The sequence below is a fragment of the Taeniopygia guttata genome, chromosome 1A, assembly GCF_048771995.1.
Source record: "Taeniopygia guttata chromosome 1A, bTaeGut7.mat, whole genome shotgun sequence".
NCBI classification, from domain to species: domain Eukaryota; kingdom Metazoa; phylum Chordata; class Aves; order Passeriformes; family Estrildidae; genus Taeniopygia; species Taeniopygia guttata.
Genome location: NC_133025.1, coordinates 57,998,528 through 58,019,309, shown reverse-complemented (window position 1 = coordinate 58,019,309; position 20,782 = coordinate 57,998,528). Strand labels below are relative to the sequence as shown.

At 38.9% G+C, this 20,782-nt stretch overlaps 1 protein-coding gene across 2 annotated transcripts in view; it reads left to right on the top strand.

Annotated features, from left to right (window-relative positions):
* The window catches only part of LOC100217663 (solute carrier organic anion transporter family member 1A2), a 29,916-nt gene extending 10,650 nt beyond the window's left edge, over positions 1-19,266 (top strand). Inside the window, exons 3-16 of one of the 2 annotated variants that reach the window (XM_002197651.5) lie at positions 4,221-4,319; positions 5,370-5,511; positions 6,863-6,995; positions 7,935-8,041; positions 9,857-10,003; positions 10,362-10,460; positions 10,899-11,132; positions 12,852-13,016; positions 13,866-14,061; positions 14,911-15,076; positions 15,655-15,839; positions 16,357-16,421; positions 17,548-17,665; positions 18,530-19,266. In XM_002197651.5, the coding sequence (XP_002197687.5) occupies positions 4,221-4,319; positions 5,370-5,511; positions 6,863-6,995; positions 7,935-8,041; positions 9,857-10,003; positions 10,362-10,460; positions 10,899-11,132; positions 12,852-13,016; positions 13,866-14,061; positions 14,911-15,076; positions 15,655-15,839; positions 16,357-16,421; positions 17,548-17,665; positions 18,530-18,689 (2,016 nt within the window). In that variant the 3' untranslated portion in view covers positions 18,690-19,266. The remainder of the gene's footprint in view (positions 1-4,220; positions 4,320-5,369; positions 5,512-6,862; positions 6,996-7,934; positions 8,042-9,856; positions 10,004-10,361; positions 10,461-10,898; positions 11,133-12,851; positions 13,017-13,865; positions 14,062-14,910; positions 15,077-15,654; positions 15,840-16,356; positions 16,422-17,547; positions 17,666-18,529) is intronic. The other variant, XM_041713623.2, reaches the window with a different exon arrangement.
* The last annotated feature ends 1,516 nt before the right edge of the window (positions 19,267-20,782 follow it).

The window sequence follows — 20,782 nt, the reverse complement described above, 5'->3', positions numbered from 1 at the left end:
GTACAGGCAGACATCAGGTGTGATTTGGAGACAATTAGGAAGATAAAACAGAAAGCAGTGCCCTAACTCTAACAAAATGTGTATTTTCTGAGGAAGTATGAGGCTTTTCATATATCAGAAACATGTAAAGAGCTTTTTGCTTGAGTTTTTCCCATGTGTGAGGACTGAGAAGATACGGTACCAGAAATTCAGGATTTTGTGAATCCCAGTCCCACCCTGGGACATGGCATGTAGGATTTTGGTGTGCATTAATAGCTCTTTCTGGGAAGGGGACAAACACAAGCTTCAACAAGAGATTTAAAGTCACAAATGAAACCTGTCTCAGCTTGAAGTTGTATCTACTGGTTCTTAGATGAGAATTCCGATGGAGTTAATTGAAGTCAAATGATCGCTTCCTGTCGTGTTAACCAGAAATATTTGTGCCTGGAGAAATTACTCTCTGATTTTGCAACGTCCAGTAATCAATAACCTAATCTCATTCCCCTCTTCCCATCTGACACTGTGTCACCCTGTGTCACCCTTTCCTAAAGTCCACCCAGCCTGTAAATTTACACACTTAGGTGCACTCCTAGAGTTCCTTTCTTGCTTGCGGGTGCTCCCTGGATGTCTTCAGTGGACAGGAGTGTCAGCACCTCACACTCAGAGATCTGACACAGATGCAGCCCTTGGCTTTTTTTTTTTTTTTTGGTAAGGAAGAAAAAAAGAGATGGGCTTAATTTTCCTTTTGAGAACTCAGTCCACATCTGTCACATCTGAGCACTTAAAATGCACAGCTGAAACAATTTGGCAAAAACACAAGTTGCCCCATACTTGGTTAATTTTCAACAATGTAAATTTAAAGTCAAAGTTCAAGTGACCCATATCAGTGATTTCTTCCAGAAACCTTTTCAAAACTGTAAGTACCTAATTGTTTTGCCATGAGAATATTTTCCCTTGTCTCAGTCTAACATTAGTGTTATTGCATTTCAGTAACAGTTTGAACTGTACTTAGTAAAACAAGATTTCAAAAAGCTTTTTGCAACCAGAAAAAGAGATTAGTTAAAAATTCTGCCACCGTAATTGCTTTCTGAATTGTTATGTTTTGTGATTTTTAACCCTGTAAACAAAATAAAGATGTGTCGGTTTATCTGTATGACTAAGCTGAGCTAAATGGAAGATGAATTGTACTTTGAAAGTAGCATGTCCTCTTGGGAGTTAGGCATGGCAACTTGCAAAACATTACATCATCAACTTTAAATGCAGATATTTTGGTGCTTTTTTCCTTTTTATTAGTTAGCTAGACTGATGATGCCTTGAGAAGGCTGACCTAGATCAGAGGCTGGATGGAGTTAAAGAATAAAGTAGGGATTTATTAAAAGGATCTCCTCAATGGATGCACCTTGGGCAGCACAAGAGCCCAGCCAGGGATCCACCCAAGATGAACCAAAATGGGCACAAAATGCACGAGCGCTCACGGGGTCTCTCACTTTGATCAGTTCTGCTTCATTTGCATTTTGGAGTTCAGTGTTCCATTCCAGTTTCAGCCCAGGCAGTCCCATCCTGCTTGTTTTTCTCTCTCCAACCCACGTTGTTTGTGCTCTTGGGCCTGAGATTTGGATCATTTGTCCTTGATCCCCAGCTAGAGAAGGAATTGTTTTGTCTCCCTGCTCTGTGAAGAGAGCTCAGCATCCCCTAATATGAAGCTTAGAACTACACACGAAAGCAGCACAGAATCTGAAAAACGTAAAAGCTAAAACCTGAGGCATCAGTGAAAGGCGATTTAATGTGATGGGTTTGTGTGGGACAAGTGGGTCCAAAGTGATCTCAGTGCTGCCTGCCTGCTGTTGTCAGCTGCACCAAACAAGCCTGTTTTGGTCCACACTGGAAGGATCAGCTTTGGTTTTAAGCCAGCCTTGTTCAGCCCAGGTTACCCTGGTTGCTGTGTGTCCCTCAGCTGCTCTGAGCTGCCCCCACTGTGAGAAATCTCTGCATGTGCAGAGTGGGTTCTTCTGATCACTGGTCTGTCCTTCTGGCTGCCCCTGGAGATTTACTCAGACACTGGAGATGACTGGAAGAGGCAGTTGTGGTGCCATTGCCAACTTCCCAGCCTGCCATAAATATGTCACCAGTCCAATGCAGAAGTAGAGGGAGGAATTTTACTGCCCTTTCCCTGAAATTTCAGTGAACATTGCAGGCTTATGAGTGCGATTCAGGTGCAGGTGTTCACATGACAGCTGGGAGGTCAGTAAGAACCCAATGGCAAACTTTTGCATCCATATTTTAATATTACTATATTTTAATAGAGCTATATTTTGGACTGTTTATTAAGCTAAAGAGGTTAGCAGATGAGTCTGAAGAGCTCAAGAATGCAAACAAGATACACAAGAGGAGTGTACAATGGAGAGCAGGTAGATGGAAGAAGGGAATGTGAGCACTCTTGGTTCATCTTGAGGCACAGAAATGGTAATTTAAATTCCAACCTGGACTTAAAAGGGTGGTGTGAATGCACCTGAGCTGAATGAGTTATGCACCTGTGTCTTTCTGATAATTTAGGCTGTTAGTCTGTCTTGGCGTCACAAATGTTTGATGAAGTATGACCACAAAATATTATAAAACTAGGGAAAGCAATTTCAGAAACAGAGCTGGAAATAATGATTCTGTCTACTTTGTTATTCAATTAATAATATTAATAATCTTCCCAGTAAAAAAAAATTATTGAAAAGCCTTTTTTTTTTCTAGATCATAATTTGTGCTCTGAGGGAAGGTGTGAATAATTAAAGGCAAACAATGCTGTTTTGACTGCTGTAATTGCATGAGGAGCAGTGTGATGTGTCTGATTCCCCAAGCCAAATGGTAACAGGTTGCTGTCTGGTATCTTGTAGCACCAGGAGAGAAAACCTGCAATTAGCCAGATGAAGTTCCCTGTGTGTGACAGTGAAATGCAGAGACTGGTACAGAAAGGGAAAGAATCCCTTTGCCAGCTCCTAGAAGAGGACAGATAAACGGCACTGCTGTTATGTTTTGGTATTGCTGATTTTTGATATCTCTGATTGCTTCAGAGAAAAGCAGTATTTAGTTAAGGCATAAATGATACCCTGGGATATAAATTTTATTTCAAATTTTAAAAAAAGGCTGTACTAGCACAGTTCAGTCCTGTGATTGTACACAGTTTGTAGAAGTATCTGTGAGCAAAGCAGAAATAAAATCTCTGTATCTCTCATAGCTAATTGTCTAAGCGCTGACCACCTACAGTTAATTGCTAGGTATTTCCAGGAATGCTGGAACAATAAAAAAACTGCAAGTGAGAAGGTAGCTACAGAAGGAGTTAATGCTTGTGAATTTGCTAGGAATCAAGTTAATTAGGAAACACAATTGAGAGGATTAACATTGTTGTAGAAATGAATGTTTTGAGAGATTGGCCAGGAGGGTGCTGAGGTGAAGAATTTGAAATGCAGCTGAGTGCTATTGGTGTGCTGGTCAAGCTGGACCCATGAGGTGGAAAGCACAGAGCAGAGCAGGTGCTGCAGGATCACTTGGAAAGTGTACCCCAGACAAAAAAAAGAGGAAATTAACCTGTATCCATCCTGCCTCTCAGGTAGGGCTCTGGCTTGCCCTGGTTTTCTTCAGCTTGCTCCATCAGGCCTCAGGGAGCTGTATTGCATAACTTTATTTAATGGAGTCTTTTATTTAATGGAGCCCTTAGAATGAATAGAGCAAAAACCTTTTTGATTAACTGTTCAAATCCTCAGATGTGTCAGGGGTTTTACAGGTCAGTATATCCAAGTCCCTGGAATATACTGCTCCTTCTTTGAGAATATTTTTGGAATACATGTAAAATGCTAAGAAAGTAGGCAGCTTAGCACTCTAATAATTAAGTTGAGATGGAGATAAGAAAAAGTAGGCAGACGAATAAAGAGGAATATTTTTTAATATCTTGGGAGGGGAAGGAGAATGGAGTCTGTTTTGTGTCCATTTAGAGCTTGAATTGGCCTGGTGGTTTTGGTTTAATTTTGTTTTCCTCTAATTTTAATGCCAAGAGATTAATCTCTCTACTCTAACCAAGTTACTTCATTTAGAACAAAATCCATCAACTTCTAGGATTTGTTGCAATCCAGTTTGCAAATGTTTAAGGAAAATGCTAAAATGTCTTAGAAGGAATATCATCTTTTTGCAAACATGGGACAAAAACTTTTGTTCTTTTCTCTCATCTTTTTTCAACACTGTAATGGGATGGCTGACAGACTCAGAAACAGACAGCAGTGTCAATTAAAAAAGGCAACATGAGGGAGCCTGAGAAGCCACATGCAGAGGACAAATTCTGCTGCATTTCCAAGCTGAAGGTACAGCAATATTTTAGTGATTTTGTAGGAACACATAACTGTGATTACTTGAATTTACAGTATTTTGGTAGAAGTTACTGCCTAGATTAAATGAATGCATAAGCTGTTCTTTTTTACCCTTAATGACCTTAGACAAGTTTGTAAATAACTGTGCTGGTTTTTGCTCTCCCTGAACTTTCCACTCTGTGATGGAGGTATTGATTCATTGATGCTTTGAAGCTCCACTGCTGACTTTGTATAATCCCCCCCAGTCTAACATATTTACCCTTCCCTCTTAAAGCTATGAAACAAGATTTACTGACTGGGATGTGTCAGTAAAAACTGGTTGTTGATCTCGAATAGTAATTCAAGTTGTCAAGAAATGCTAGATAATCTTGTAAAATAACTTTTTAAAAATAGTAATTAAAAACTCAGATAAATTTCTTTTGCTTTTTAGCTTTTGCAGTAGATGTATTTAAGAATTATATTGATTTCATTTCCTAAATGTGGTTTATAAAGAAGCCTGAAGTTAAAAGGATTTGAATAGTACTGCACTCGTTAATTTTAACTTTTTAACTGTCAGTTGCTACTAATTGTCTTGTAAAAACGACATGTTATTTACTCCTTTTGGTTAAAATTACTTGTTCTGGCTTCATGACCTCTACTGAGGTGGGAGAGCAGATCCTGGATTGAGTAATTTGGCCAAAGGAAAGGATCTTAATTCTGCAAGCAATTTGTCACTTGGGTGAACAGAGGGTAGGGAAGGTCCTGCAGATGGCAACCTTGCAGCAGGCTCTGTTGCCTTGGCTGGGTAAATGGGACTTGGGGTTTCTGAAGACAGTCTTGGTCAATTAGAGAAAATCAAGAACAAAGTTAGTTTGTTTTTTTATTGTTTATTTGTTTAGCGAAGCCATAACTCTAGAAAAGAATAGATGATGGGATTTACACACACCAGTGGAACAGAACTGCTCACTTTAACTGGAAGCACACCTTCACTGGAGGAAATAACCAAGGGATATTCATAAATATGTAATTTTGACTTGTTTATGAATCCTTCTGTTCCCTTCCTAGGTATTTCTGCTGGCATTGTCACTTGCATTCCTTGGGAAAACCATGTCTGGTGCCTACATGAACAGCATGTACACACAGATAGAGAAACAATTTAATATCCCAGCTTCTTTAGTGGGCATCATTAATGGAAGCTTTGAAATTGGTAATCTTTCATTTTAATATTTTGGATTCTTTGAAAACGTAATGTGTGGTCTGAGCATGTATTAGTGACTCTCATCTGCTCTCAGTTACTCTGTGTGACAATGGTGGCAAACTCTCATTCTTTTGAGCTGATATGTAACAGTTTCATGTCTTAGAAATTAATAGGACCACTTAAATGCACAATTTGGGCAAATGGTTCAGCTAATTTCTGCACTATCAAAAGATATGACAGAGCAGCCAACAAAATAGAGCTTGTTTATGAGATGTGTATTGAATCTTTCTGAAGAAAACAAAAAAACCAACTATGTAAACTTTGTTTGAATTGAAGGTCATATTTAGCATTTTGCATTTCCTTTAATTAAACTTGGTTGGAGTGGATTGTGAATCCTTACCTAAACTCAATAATATTTTAAGGTTTTGCACCTGTACAACTGTCCTTTCAAAGGAAGTTTCCAGTTCTACTTTTAGTGCCCCTTACCTTGCCTGTCAGTAAGTTTTATTGTCCACTGATAAATTTAAATGTACATCTTTAAGTGTCATTCAAACCAGTGATTCAACACAGCCTGTTTAGAAATTATACATAAAAAAGGCATTATTTTCTTTCAGAGCATGATGCTCGTCACTCAGAGACATGATTTTGTTCTTCTGACAAAAAGATCATAAAATTAGTAGGTGTAAAAAGATTAAATTGCTATTTTTATAGGGCCTGATTCATAACATGAAGTTTGATTCTTTTCTTAGTTGCATAGCAATAAATGGAGAAAATCAACTGCTTCTAAGTGGAAGTGGAGGAGAGGAAAATGAAAATTTTTAACACATCTTTGTTTTTAAATGGTACTAGGTATAAAAACCTGGGGTTTTTTTATAAAAACTTTTTTATTCTTAAACAATCACTGCAATTAATATTACTTTTTTTTTGTATGCTTGTCCTCTTGTGTTTATTATTTTCACTACAAAGCCCCTTTTTTATTTCCCTACACATTGCCAAATAGACTATCCAAGGGGAATATTCCTAATAATATTCCTATATGATTCTGCAGTCCTTGGGCCTGATCTCTATGCGGAGTAGTGGGAAATTTCTCCTCTATAAAGGTGCACTCAAAAATCTCTCTCACTGTGATCTCTTTTCTATCCTGCCTTTTATTCTCATGTTCTCTTCATGTGATGTAACTCGTTCAAAAACAGATCATACATAGCAGGGAATTACTGCACCATGTAGGCAGTTCCCTGTCTAGTGGCACTTTTTACAAGACAAAAAAAGAAACAGAAGCTGAGCTCACAAGACATGCTCAAATTTGTAACGATTATGGGATGCCTTGGTTTGTAGATGGTGACACAGGTTCTCTTTGCAGGTAACTTGCTGCTGATAGCATTTGTGAGTTACTTTGGAGCAAAGCTTCACAGACCCAGGATAATTGCTTTGGGCTGTACAGTTCTGTCTTTTGGATGTCTTTTGATATCACTTCCTCATTTTCTGTTTGGGAGGTGAGTGTTTTGCTTAACTCACAGCAGCTTCTGTGATCCTTCCTCACACATTAATCCATACATCCTTCTACTGAGGGTGTTGCTTATGGGGGGAGACATTGCAAAGCATGGACTCTGCAGTATGATCACTGCAGTTTCTTTGGGTTTGCCCCTGAGATGGCTTCAAAACTCAGTCACCATCTCCTGAGGAGAGTCACCCCTCTGCTGGGCACCTGCCTTTGCCTTCATCCTTTTGCTCCCCCTTGCATGAGCTCTCCCAAGTAACAGGGTTGTGATACTGTCACTTTTAACTCTTATCTGCTTGGATGGGCAATAGAAATTGTGATTTTAAAAGATCTCCTGGTCTGGAACCTGGATGACAGATCATACCTGGTCACCGTGTCGGCAAGAATGAAATAATCTAAATTGGGTATTATCAATCATCACAAACTGTCACAGCAAAATGACAGTGTTATGTAAGTCTTTTTTAACCTGAAAAATGCAGAGTGAAACCTGGGACTCTGTCTTCTTCACACTTCTAGGAATTTATTCAGAGAAAGAGACCTCCCAGAGAACAAGAAATAGATGTTTCTCAAGCTATTTTCACTGCCAAATTAATTTCTTATATCCAAAGCGCAGAGATGCCTGTTCTGACTAAAAGAATATCTAAAATCAAATTTAGTACTGACCATTTTGTACTGACCGTAATGATCCTTTAACTGCTTTTAAATTATTTTTTGCTTGGCTTAAAAGAAATAACAATGTAAGCTTGTGCAGGCTTTAATCAGCAGGGTATTTTTTGGTCCTTCAGTCTTGTTGTGTGCAGTGTGGAATGGCTCTGACAGCCTTGGCAGCACCCTCTGTTAACTTTTGACATGGATTCCCTTCTTTCTACAGCTGCACACTCTTATAGGTAGCTCCATTACTCCAGCACAGACAAATGTTCTTTGTTTCCAACAGGTATCATATTGAAAGCAGCATTTCACAACGGGAAAATGTTTCAGTGATGCCTCTGTGCCTTGTTAATCAAAACTTGTCCTCTTTGCCTACAGAGGAACCATCAACAGGTTGACTTTTCCTATGTCTGTTAATATTTTTTTTTCTGTGTCTATAGTGTCTAAATAAATAAATTCAGGGTTCTGCTTTTGACCAGTACTTTTTGAAGACCTATGAACTACAGGTCAGGAAGTTTCCTGGACTTTGTGTTTCTTTGGTCTGTGACTCCAGAGCTAAAACATTTCTTTCATGTAGTTTTCACATTATCCTGGCAGTTCAATGAATATCTCTGGCAGTCCACTTTGGGATAGTATAACACCAGGTTGTTCTCACAATTATTCCTCTTTTTAATTTGAAATTCTCTGATACCATGAGGAGATGGGAAGCATATTTCAGCAATGGGTAAGAGGCATAAGGATGTTTTTTGTTGTACCATGTGGGAAATAAAAGAATGAGAAATAGAGCTAGAACTAAAACATAAATCTCACTTCCTTTTAGAGAAAATAGTTTGAACTAGGCTAAAACTTATCTGAAACATGTATGTGCACTAGCAATGTGCATGTAAAGGAACTACTGGGAAGTCAAAGGGCTCAGAGGAAACCATTTCACGAGCACACACAAAATTCTTGTGCTGAGGGTGGGATTAATCTCCTGGGCTTTTAGCTGCCTCAAAGGGAAGTGTTCCATCTGAACCATCCCCTTAGACTCCCTTGATAGCTGGGCAGAGGAGACCACTGAGCTCCTGCAGAGCTTGCTGTAAGGGGAAAGAGAACTGACAATGGGGGACAGCATCATGAAGTCACCCCAGGACAGACATTCACGCTCTGTACCTTAGGATGGATCAGATTACCTCGTGGGTGGGCCTCTGACTGCTGGAAGCTTTGCTGGATGGTAAAAGTGAGGTGACCTGAACCCCAGAGCTCATTGTTAAACTTCGTAATGGAGTTCCATCAAAGTGTGCTAAAGCTGAATCCCACTGCTGTAATTAATAGCTGAGTGGGGTGGCATCGAACTACAGCCTTGTGCTGGGGTTTTCTGGGTCTCCATTTAGTGATGGATGCAGCTTCCAAGCTTTCCAAGGCAGTTGTTAATTTTTGCATCTTCACAAAAAGAAGTGAAATCTGCACATCTAACAGCACCTGGCACTAACCTTTCACTTGAAGATTTCAGACACTTTCTGAACTTTTTCCCATTTTATAAATGTAAACTAAAGGTATAGAAAGGTAAATAATTTTTACCTAAATTATGTACAACCACTCAATATGCACATTGATCCTCATGCCTATGAATATACTTGGGTAAGGTGACTGTTTTTTTATTAAATAATTTTCATCTAAATTATTTACAACCATTTAATATGCACACAGATCCCATAAAATCCTCATGCCTATTAAAATAAGATGATTGTTTCTTTATTGGTTTCTGGACAAGGAAGACTGTGATATTCATATATATGAGTCCATTTCCTGTGTGAAAACTGGACTGAATGTGACCACATCTGCATATGGATTGCTTCACCTGCATTTACTGACAGCAACCTGACATTGAAACAGGAGATCTGGGTTTCATCTGTGGTCAGTCACCCAGAAAGGCAAGCAGCTGCTGCTAACAAAGCTGGTTTTTATTGGTTAATGAATTTGCACTGAGAAATTTCAGCATGACAAAGTGGGAGAGAGTAGTGGAATCTGAAGCAGACTATGGGATGAAGAAGTCCCAGTTCAAGGAGAGAAAGGAAGTAAAACTGTATTGTGACCAGTTACTATTTTTTTTTTTTGTACGACAGGCCTACCCACCGAAGCTTATGCTATGGGTCAATTCTTTGTCTCTAGATTTTCATTAATAGTTGTGACTAAAACATTCATTCTGATTTTTTGTTTTATCCACAGAGTGTGAAAATGTGCCTGGGTCCCTGCTGTGGATTGTTGTGATGGTTGGAAACATAGTGCGAGGAATGGGTGAAACTCCCATCATGCCTTTAGGCATTTCCTATTTGGAGGATTTTTCCAAAGCAGAGAATTCACCTTTCTACCTGGGTAAATCCACCCTGTTGTCATAATTCCCCTTCTCCAAACACACACACACATACAAAAAAAAAAAAAACCAACAACAAAAAAAAAACCAAAAACAAAAAACAAAAAACGCAAAAGAAAGGATTATTATGATGCCCTTGAGTCCAATAAAGGAAGTCATCAAACAGTAATTACTGCCTTATCAAAATAATAATAATTTTGTAGAACTTGTAATTTAACCAGAGAGAAACTTGTTGGAATTAGGCCATTTTTAGGGGCAAATGCTTTCCCAGTAGAGCCGTCCTAATAATATGTAACACTTCCAAGAAGATAATTATGACTGGGTTCTAATTTAGAATGTTTTCTCTTTTTCCTACTCTAGCATGTCTACATACAGCAACTGTAATTGGCCCCTTCCTTGGTTTATTGTTGGCTTCATTCTGTGCAGAGCTGTTTGTTGACATTGGATCAGTTGTTGCAGGTAAGGGGTGAACATATCAAACTTTATTTTTAAGTCTGTAGATGGTGTATGTTTCAGAGCTAAAAGATGTTTCCTTGCTAATATTGAGTTAATCCCACTTGAGTTTGTTGGTGTTTCCTTTAGAATGGACGATTTGTATATGATATTCAATTCATATATACACAAATCAATCTGCTTACACAAATCAAATTATTTGATGAAAAACTGTATCATCTGGCTTATCAGAGGAAAGCACTAGAATTAATTAAATACAAGCCACTGAAATTTGCAAGAAAATTAGCAACATTAGAAAAGAAGGTTGGAGAATATTCTCCTTGATGAGCCTCATTTTAAGAATCATTAAAAAGCTTTTATGTCAGAGATGACTGGGAAAGCACCAAATGACAACAAAGATGTTTCTGAAGTGATCCAAGAGGTCTGGTTTGTGTTTTATCCTAGATGAGATAACCATAACAGCTACTGATGCCCGCTGGGTTGGAGCATGGTGGCTGGGCATTTTGATTTGTGCACTGCTCAATCTCCTCGTGGCACTACCATTTTGGTTTTTGCCCAAGTCACTTGTGAAGGAAGGTGAAACCAATGAACCTGAAGAGACAAGTGAAAAAAGTGCAACACCATTGCAAGAAAATGATAAAAATGAAGCCAAACAGACCATGTATGAAATTGCTAAAGGCAAGTTGTATTGCATTTTATTTCCTTCTAACTTTAGTCCTAAGGTATGAACTCTGTGTATTGTGTAATTATAGATGAGTCCAAGATGTGCAGTGCATGATGTGCTTTGATGTCTCTGTAGTTCAAGAGACTTGTGCAGGAATTTAGAATGGCTCCTTGCAGAGGAAGAAAGCTGATTTCATAGATCTAGGATCTGGATCCTTCCTTTTCCCCTCCTGCAATTCAGGCGAATGTAGAACTTTTCTTCACATGAGAGGGTTGAAGTTCTGAAATCTGGTTAGGAATATTACAACTCAGCCAGCTGTGGGTGAGGTGCAGATACTGGTTGCTTGTACCCCACATTCACTGTGCAGAAAAGCACCCAACGTAAATCTTGTGCATTTCTTGAGTCCAACTAGCTCTAAAAGGGAATTGACAGGTGCTTAAGTGTCTCATAAACATTAAATTATGCTCAACAAAGATGTATTTGATTCACATTTATTCATGTTACCACTAGCAGCTTTCACATCCATTGTCTTTCAATTGTATGGATTTGTAGAAGGGTATTTTTTTCCTTCCTTTTTTGAAGGAAAAATCCTTCCTACATTTCCTGGTTGGAAATGTAAATGAATAAACTATGTCAAAGGCTATGATCTTCAGAGTAGCCTGTCCTGCTCAGGGCCCTCTGACATTTTCAGCAAGCAAGTGCCAAGTGGCAGCTCCACTCTGTGCTGTTTCCTGCTGGATTCTGCAATAGGTCTTGGCTGATATTGCAGCTGCATTTTGATAAACAGAGCTGTCACCTAGCCTTAAATGAATCCATGACTAAAAAACTGTTCTCCCAGCTCAGATGTGGGTCCTTAGTGCTCCAGAGTCCCTTCAGAGCTGTGTTTTCATGGCCATTCCCTCCCTGTGTTGGTGGGGATGCTCACTGTTCCTGAATATCCTGAATATAGAAGCTTTTCATTCCACAGGATAGTTGTAGTTGCAAGGGACTTCTGGAGGTCACCTGGTCCAACCCCTGTTCAACCACTTGCAGCCTATTGACCAGGACATATTCAGACAACTTTTTAACCATCAGGGATTTCAAGTTGAAACTTGATGTTTTTCTAGTTAAAAAAACATAAAATTAATTTAATAACAATAACATTTCCTTAAGAAGCTCTGATCAAAAATGTCACTGCATCTGTAAATAATGCAGCCTATTTATAGTGTTTCTAATACTTGACTAATTTTTGAAAGATTTGCATACAGATCTTCTTTTAATAAGTTACTTGCTTAGCTCTGGAATGTATACACCCCTCCTAAGTGGTGCCCACTTTCATTGTTTCGTAGATGCTTATGTTTATCTGCAGAGTTTCTTGACAATAGCTCAGCACACTGATTAACAGAGAACACTAGGCAAAGGGAAATTGTGGGTCTTTTCTTATGGTTCAAATCCTGACTTAATGGGCATTACTCAGAGAAAAGACCTGTGTAAATCAGTTTCTCAGGTGCTAACATGGCTGAAAACTGGCTGATACAGATTTTGAGAGGATGGTGGGAATAACTGTGTTCACAGCTCTTTTCAGGCCTCCTCTGCCCCAGCAGCAAACCCCAAAATCAGTGCTCAGGTCTCAGATTTAGCCTGATCCAGTTCAGGACCATTTCTGTTCCCCTATTTCCCCCACAGACATGCTGAGCAATTGGTCATTCTTTTCATAAGGCATCACACTAACTCATGGCATTATTTCATTGCAGATTTCATCCCCTTCCTCAAGGCTCTGTTCCACAACCCTGTGTATATGTTATTTATATGCATAACTGTGTTGCAGTTCAGTGCCTTTGATGGCATGATATCCTTCATGCCCAAATATTTGGAACAGCAGTTTGGAAAATCTGCATCAGATGCCATCTTTTTAATTGGTATGTTTGCATTTTGCTTTATTCTATCAATTAGTGATGTCTCTATTCAAATTATCTCTATTTTATATATATATATATGTTCATGTGTATTTACATATGCATACTAAGGTTAAATGCTTCTACAGGTGAGGGATGTCACATTAAAAAGCATTTCTAAATGTTAATGCATTTTCTCCTGAAGATCTAAGTTTTTGTGCACGATTTTATTATCTAATTCCCATCTTTTGGATTGGCTCAGAAAATTCAGCTGATACGAAACTCAGCCATTTGATGTTTGTGTAAAACCACTTCCAACGTGTCTTTCAGTCAGAATTTTCCTCTTTTAAGCATCAATCATCAAAACAGTGTGAGAGCATATTCAATAATCTCATCTCAAAACTGAAAGTCTGTTCCTCCTTTCTGTCATGCTTAGAATGCATTAAGATGTACCTTAATTAAGATGTGCACTTAATTAAGATGTGTACAGATCTTTCTGTTGAGTTTCTCAGTCAGCTGGAGAAGCTGGATTGAAACCATATAATTTTTTTGGTCTTTTTTTTAGTTGTACCAAGAGTGCAACTCTAGATTGCCATTTTCCAATTAATCATTTTGGCCCTACCCTGTAGCTCACTCCCCAAGCAGTTCTCACCTGCTGTTGACTTTGGCAGAGGTTTTGGGTGTGAAAGGAAATTAGCAGAGACCCATTTCTGATTGGACTTAAATTATTCAGTCCCAGGCCCTCTTTGAGTCATTGCCAAACACAACCTTCCCTTACAGCAGCTATAGTGGCTCCTTCTCTAGCTGCCCTGTAGTAGAGTCGCTTTGATGGTCTCCTTTGTTTTAACATGGAAGTTTCACTTGTTTAACTAGGTGTTTACAACTTGCCAGTTCTATGCGTTGGGTATTTTTCTGGCGGCTTATTCATGAAGAAATTCAAGATTAATCTCTATCAGGCTGCGAACATAGCATTTTGGGTATCTTTACTGGAATACCTTCTCTACTTTGCTGCCTATTGGACTGTCTGTGATACCTCACCAGTTGCTGGTCTAACAGTTTCCTATCAAGGGTATGTTCTTTGGGACTCAGCAGGACTTCAGTCTTAAGACACCAGGATGATTTTTCTTGTCAAGAATCAGCCAGGAGTTCAATTTCAGTTCCCTATTCTAAATTCTCAAGGCTTTTTACCTGCATTAAACAGTAGGTCTGTTATGCCTGTTTCAAACATCAAAAGTGTATTTAAAAAGATATCCTCATCAAGACTCATGCAATTGCATGTCCATATTAATTCTTTTACTGATACAATTAGTGAAGCAATGTAACTGCAGGTGAAAATAAAAATTGTTGGTCAAATCAGGTATACGTGAGGGCAATTTCAGAATAAGAGAGGAAAAAATCCCCTTCTTGATCTTACACTGGTTTACTCTAATTTGATTACTATCAAGTTATCAGAGGATATTTTATCTGCAGTTTCTTGATTTGAAGCCTGCCATTGATCACTGGGAATCATAGAATGGTTTGGGTTGGAAGAGTTCTTAAAGAGCCGCTATTTCCAACCTCCCTGCCATGGGCAGGGACATCTTCCACTAGAGCAGGTTGTGCTGTGTGTCTGTAAAATGTACATGGAGGTGTAGATGCAACACTTATGGACAATTAAGAGCATACATGCCATAGATGAGAAAAAAGCTTTGTCATCATTTTCATAGACGAGAAAAAAGCTATTCATTTATAGTATTAATGTAATATAATACAATTTAGTGTCCTATAGAAAGACTGAAAGGCATGACTTCAGGGCAGGAACATGTAGGATTGGGTCCTGATACAACACTTGAGCCAGAATAGAATCTTAAGCATTGCAGAGGGTTACTGTGGGTATCTCATTACTGAAATATTTATTCATCTTCTAAATGTGTTTCAGAATAGATCAAGTTTCATATGCAGAAAATACTCTACTGGCTAGCTGCAACATGGATTGTGATTGCCCACTTAAAATATGGGACCCTGTTTGTGGGAACAATGGAATCACTTACGTGTCACCGTGTCTGGCTGGGTGTAAATCCTCAAGAGGAGCTGGAAGAAGTTTGGTAAAGCATACATCTTATTGTACTGTAACTATGAAACATAGTAGGTGGCGAGTATTTATGCCAATATAGGGTGGGGAATATCCATGCATGTACATTTAATTGAATATATAAGATGAAATATTTGAACAAATTCATTGAGTAGCACCAGAAATTTCAAACTGCATATGAATATCAGTTTAAATTAAAAAGTAGAATGAAGAAGAATTCTTCTCTATTAAGAACCAAAGGAATATTAAATGCTTAACATAGAGTGAGAAATTATTCTGAAGGTGTTGCCAATTGGAAACCTGAGTGCCCAAGAACATTTCAGACAAGATGAAAGTCTATAGCATGGACTTAATAATGTCTTTTACCCTGTAGATTTAAACAAGTAACCAGGTATTATAGAAATTTTATCCCCAAATACAGGGGGTGGCTGGACCTGTGCCTGGCCGACTGGGAGAGAGGCCACAGTGCAGTGCTGCTCGTGAGTAACAGACTCAAGGGCAGGAGACAGTGAGATGGGTGCCAACAGTGTGGGTTTGCTACTCAGAGTTTGAGTTTGGACAATCTGTGTGATTAAAATACTCTTTTGATAGGTATTTGAGAACTGCACCTGTGTTGCAGCCTCCGGGTTTTCTTCTCCAAACATCTCTGCAACTCTGGGCCGGTGTGATGGACATGAAAGCTGTGACAAGATGCTCCATTATTTTTTAATATTGACATTAGTCTGCAGCTTCATTTTTTCCTTAGCAGCCATGCCTGGATACATGGTCTTAATAAGGTACAGTAAAATTTCCTTGTCTTATGAAATCTACTGGACTTTTTATTATGACTCCAGGGAATTAAAAGGTGTTTAGTTTGCATACAGAAGGAGGAAGAGCAGAAAAAACTGATGTCATTTCTATGCTGTTAAGGTTTAATGTCATGTCACTTTTGTAATCTGATACTGCTTCTGGCTGTCAGCTTTATCCTGAAGAAATGCAGGACCCCTGCGTCAGGGCACTGGGATATTGAGTGGTGTGTGATACCTGTGTGTTTATCAATCACAGGAACATGATGTTGATTAAGGCACAACTTCCCTGCACTTTGTGTTGGCCTCAGTACCATACCTTGACAGTAGCTTTTCCTTTTGTGATTTGGCAGTCCTAGATAAGGAACTTTTCAGCAAACACCACTTAATGAGCATAATGAGATCATTATTAAAATGGTTCAGGCCTAATACTTGATTTAAGAAAAAGGGTTACATCTCTTATTAATGTCACCTCTACAAATAAATGTACAATGCAATTATCATGCAGGTCTCTAAAGCCTGAACAGAAGTCATTTGGAGTGGGTATCCATGGGCTGGCCTCAAGAGTATTTGGTAAGAAAATATCTTACACACTTCAGAAGAAGAGTTAGGGCTGACCTAGAGTTAGAGACGGATCACATCAGGGCTATGGGCATGGCACTGGAGTCATTGCTTCTATGGAATGCCTTTGATCAGAAACCATTAGGATTTTTTTTTTTTTTTTTTTTTTTTTTACAGCTCTCAGAGCATGGCAAAGTAGAACTGCTTGCAGTTTGCAGTTTTTTAATACTGGGTAATAGGCTGGTATCTTGGTTTAACCCCAGTCAGGGTCTAAGTACTATGCATCCACTTATTCTCCTCCCACATGGAATAGGGAGGAGAGTTAGGTAGAACACACAGGTTAAGAAATGAATAGTTTAGTAATGAAATAAAGTAAAATATAATAATAGTAGGAAAGATAGAGAGATGAATAAAACAAAAGAAAGAAAAGTGATGCAGAATAAAATTGTTTGTAGCCTGTTGACCAATACCCATCCACTCTCAAGTAGCAATCTGTCCCTCCCTGACACTTCTCTCCACTCTGTGTACGAAGCATGACACTGCAGGTTATGGAATTTCCCTTTGGCCAGTTTGGGCCAGCTGTCCTGGCCATGCTCCCCCCTGGTTTCCTGTGCAGCTACTCACGAACACAGAAAACTCCTTGATGTCAGCACTCCTAAGCAGCAACCAAAACATTGGTGTGTTGTGGACATTATTCTGATATTAAATCCAAGCCACAGCACTGTACCAGCTGCTAGGAAGAAAATTCACTGTATTCCAACAGAAACCAGGACACAGGACTACATCTGCTGCTTATTGGAAAGCCATTTGACATTCCTTCATTCTTGCTTATTGTTTATGTTTATTGGAGGCAGCATTGCCTCTCATTGATGAGAGAAAACCTTGAGTTCTGAATAGGAAACACAGTCCATGCTGCTGCATGTGGGTATTCTTTAACAGCAGGCAGCAGGGAAGAAAATCTTTGGCTGAGGTAGGTGGGTAAGGAAGGAGAGGGAGCGCAAGATATGCAGAGAACGAGGCTCGTGCTGCAAGAGGACAATACAGATGGAGCAGGTGACAAACAGCATAGGCTCTGTGGTGTATCTGATAACCAAAAGAAAATTGCTGTTCAAAGAAATGTTGCTAATGCTTTTTTTAGCTGGAATTCCATCTCCCATTTATTTTGGAGCATTGATAGATACCACTTGCTTGAAGTGGGGTTCTATGACTTGTGGTGGAGAAGGAGCATGTAGGATGTATGATATTGTCACATACAGATATGTTTTCTGCTTTATTTTAATTTATCCTTCTTACTCTATTATTGCATGCATAGAGACGTAATTTTATGCACTTTATGTCTCCCTAGCACACAAACTGCTCCTGTGATAGAGATATGACAATTTTATTTGGCATTGGCTTTATTTGCAAAGTGCAACCTTTGACACAGACATTGTAAAAACCTTTGAACAGAAATGTTCTGGTGCCATAATATTCACTAATAACCTTTCATGAGGACAAGCTCTGAACACTGAATTATGATAAAAATACTGAAAAGCAGTTAGCTTATGTGGGAAAAAGTTTCAATGGGTGACTGCAATATCTTTGAACAGGAAATGGTTGAAACAGTACTTGATTTTAAAAAATAAGACTTTTATGGAGAAGATACAGTTACTCAAGTTGGAAATTGGCCCAGAATACTGCATGTCATGTTTTTGTAGTCCTTCAAGGATTGATGTGCAATTTTAAAAGAAAAATCTTTTTGAACTTGTGGCCTTATACTAATTCCTGGTAATACTGTGTTGAGGTTGGTTTGGAAGGGTGTTCTTAGGATACTTAGAAATTTTAACCAGGTAGTCTGAGCACTTTCAGGACTCTCTCTCTTCCCTATGGATAAAGTCATAAGAGTACCAGGTGCCTGACTTGACTGGCTAAATAATTTGCCTGAAATTGGAAGATGTAAAAGGCCGTTTTGCTGGCTGACATATTCCCTTTTCTCACACTCTCATCTTCTGTGAGACCCAAAAGTATCAGGGCACAGGCTTTAGAGTGGCTGTGTAACCTTCACAAAACAATGTTTGCTGAATTGTTTTGCCCTTTTTTTACAAATGCATGTATTTAATGGAACTTGTTATTTATTTCAGGTGGCTCTATCTTGGCCTGCCAGCAGTGTTACGTGGAGTGTCCTACATCCCAAGCACACTAGTTCTCCTCACTTTAAAGAAGAAACTGAAATCTGAAAAGCCAGTCTTATTAAATGAACCAATAGAAATGCAGGATAAAAGACAAGAAGCAGTGAAATAGCATCACACAGAAGGACATGTTGGGAAAACCATTGCAGTGTAAATATTGGATATATCCTTGTGAAAAGTTTTTTACTTTAAGTAAGGATCACTTGGACAGAGATTAATAGAATTACACATAGTTGTATCCTACTTACATTATAAAAGTATCAGTTTATAAACACAAGGCATGGGAAAGATATATTTGGTGCAAAAAAACAAGGACTAGAAATAAGAAAATTTATGAAATGCCAGGTTTGAGTTGTTTGAGCAAAGGGCTATGAAGCAGGAACACATGTGTTCAGTCCTGCTTCACTGAAAATAGAGAGAATTTTGCATTTGACTCTGAGTGATACCAGATTTCATCTAGGAATTCTCACATGGTTTCTGTCAGAATGTCATTGACTGTAGACAAAATTTGTGGCTTCTTCATGTCCCAGTTTTCCATAAATTTATTTAATGATATTAGTCCTTTCAGGCAGAGATTATTTGTTATTCTACATAGTATAGATGGTCAATATTTTGGAAACCTGGTTTATGACATGGTCTGGGTGTTGTGGTAATAACAATAAATTTTAAAAATTACATTTTTTTAAAAATTCTGTGTTATGGCGATGTTTTAAGATTTGCATAGAGCATTAACAAGGAAAGGTCATCAGGAATCATTACTTCAGCTGCCTGCTGCCCTGGGATGTCTTAAACAGCTAGGGAAATAAAACCCTAAATATCTCAGGTAAAAAAAAAAAAAAAAAGAAAACCCTGCTGATATAAGTCATACAAGGTGTCTCTGTGGTTTAATGCATTCATGTTTAGCATCTAATTTGGCACTGCCTCATGTTGGGCCCCAGTGCAGAGGACCCTTAGGTCTGTCTTCAGTGTCCATGCAATAACTTCTTGAGGCTTTTTATTACAGGTCCTGGTTATTTTATTTGATTTATTTGCTTATAGGTCCTGGTTGTCCTACTACATAAAGCATGCAGGGAGTTTGTAGAACTATCACAGACCAACACTCCAGCACCTGCAAATATTTCCTACTAATTTATTCTATGTGGCACAGACCTGCTCCCATTCAAACCACCTGGGATTTTCTGCAGCCACCAAAAAGTGGGAAGGATATTCTGCCACAGTAGTTTATTAGTCCAGTTACAATCTGATTACTTCCAGGTGTCTTGTTGACATCAGATGTGTATGTGTGCTTGGAATTGCTTCCTGTCCTTGTGGAGTTAGTGAGAAAAGATCCATTTCCTTCCACAGAGCAGGAAATCAGCTCCAAAATGGAAAGTTTCTTCAAATACAAGTGATCCTTAAAACTGATTATTTTGAAAAGTTCTGTCAACTTTCTATCTTCCTTTTTATTAGATGATAGAGCTGAACATGAGGAAGGGAAATGGAAGAAATACAAACATGATGCAGCCAGGAGCAGAGCAGAACAGAGAATGCAGCTCCCTGTTCAACCACAGACATCCCAGAAGCTTTGTGGACATTTGAAGCTGATTTTGAGCATTGTTCTTGCTAGCATGGGGCACTCACTGGAAGCCATCGTTCTTCCTTGTGGTCACATTCCTCCAAAGATGGAGTTAAAAACCCTTTGCAGACATTTAATCACAGCTTGGTGCCAAGGTAACCTGGGAAACACAAATGTTACAGAGCAGCAGAATTTCACAGCTGTGGGAAACAAAAGGGCTTTGTTAGGTAGGCAAATCTGTGCCACTTACATGGAGCACTGCCAAAGGGTCAGACCTAGTGAAATCCCTGTGTTTTGAAGTGGAAGGAAGCAGATAGGAACATTTCCAAGTTTTAAAATTAGCATTCCTGCAGGAATGTGTCCAAGTCTTAAATTTAGCATTTCAGTGGATATGTTAACATTGTGTTTAATTGTTCTGCTTCACCTGTCTGAGAATGTAACAGTGAAAAAGACCCAGGTTGTGTGTTTAGGTAGGCAGTGCTGGGTGGGTGACTGCTCCTTAGAGAAGTTTCTGGGCATAAACCTGTGGTGGGAACATTGCTTCTCCAGAGCAGAGCCAGGAAAGAGGGAGTGCTGTTTGTGTCAAGGTGATCCTCAGAAATCCTGGTACCACAGACATTCATTCCTAGAACTGGGTTTGAAGTTAGAAA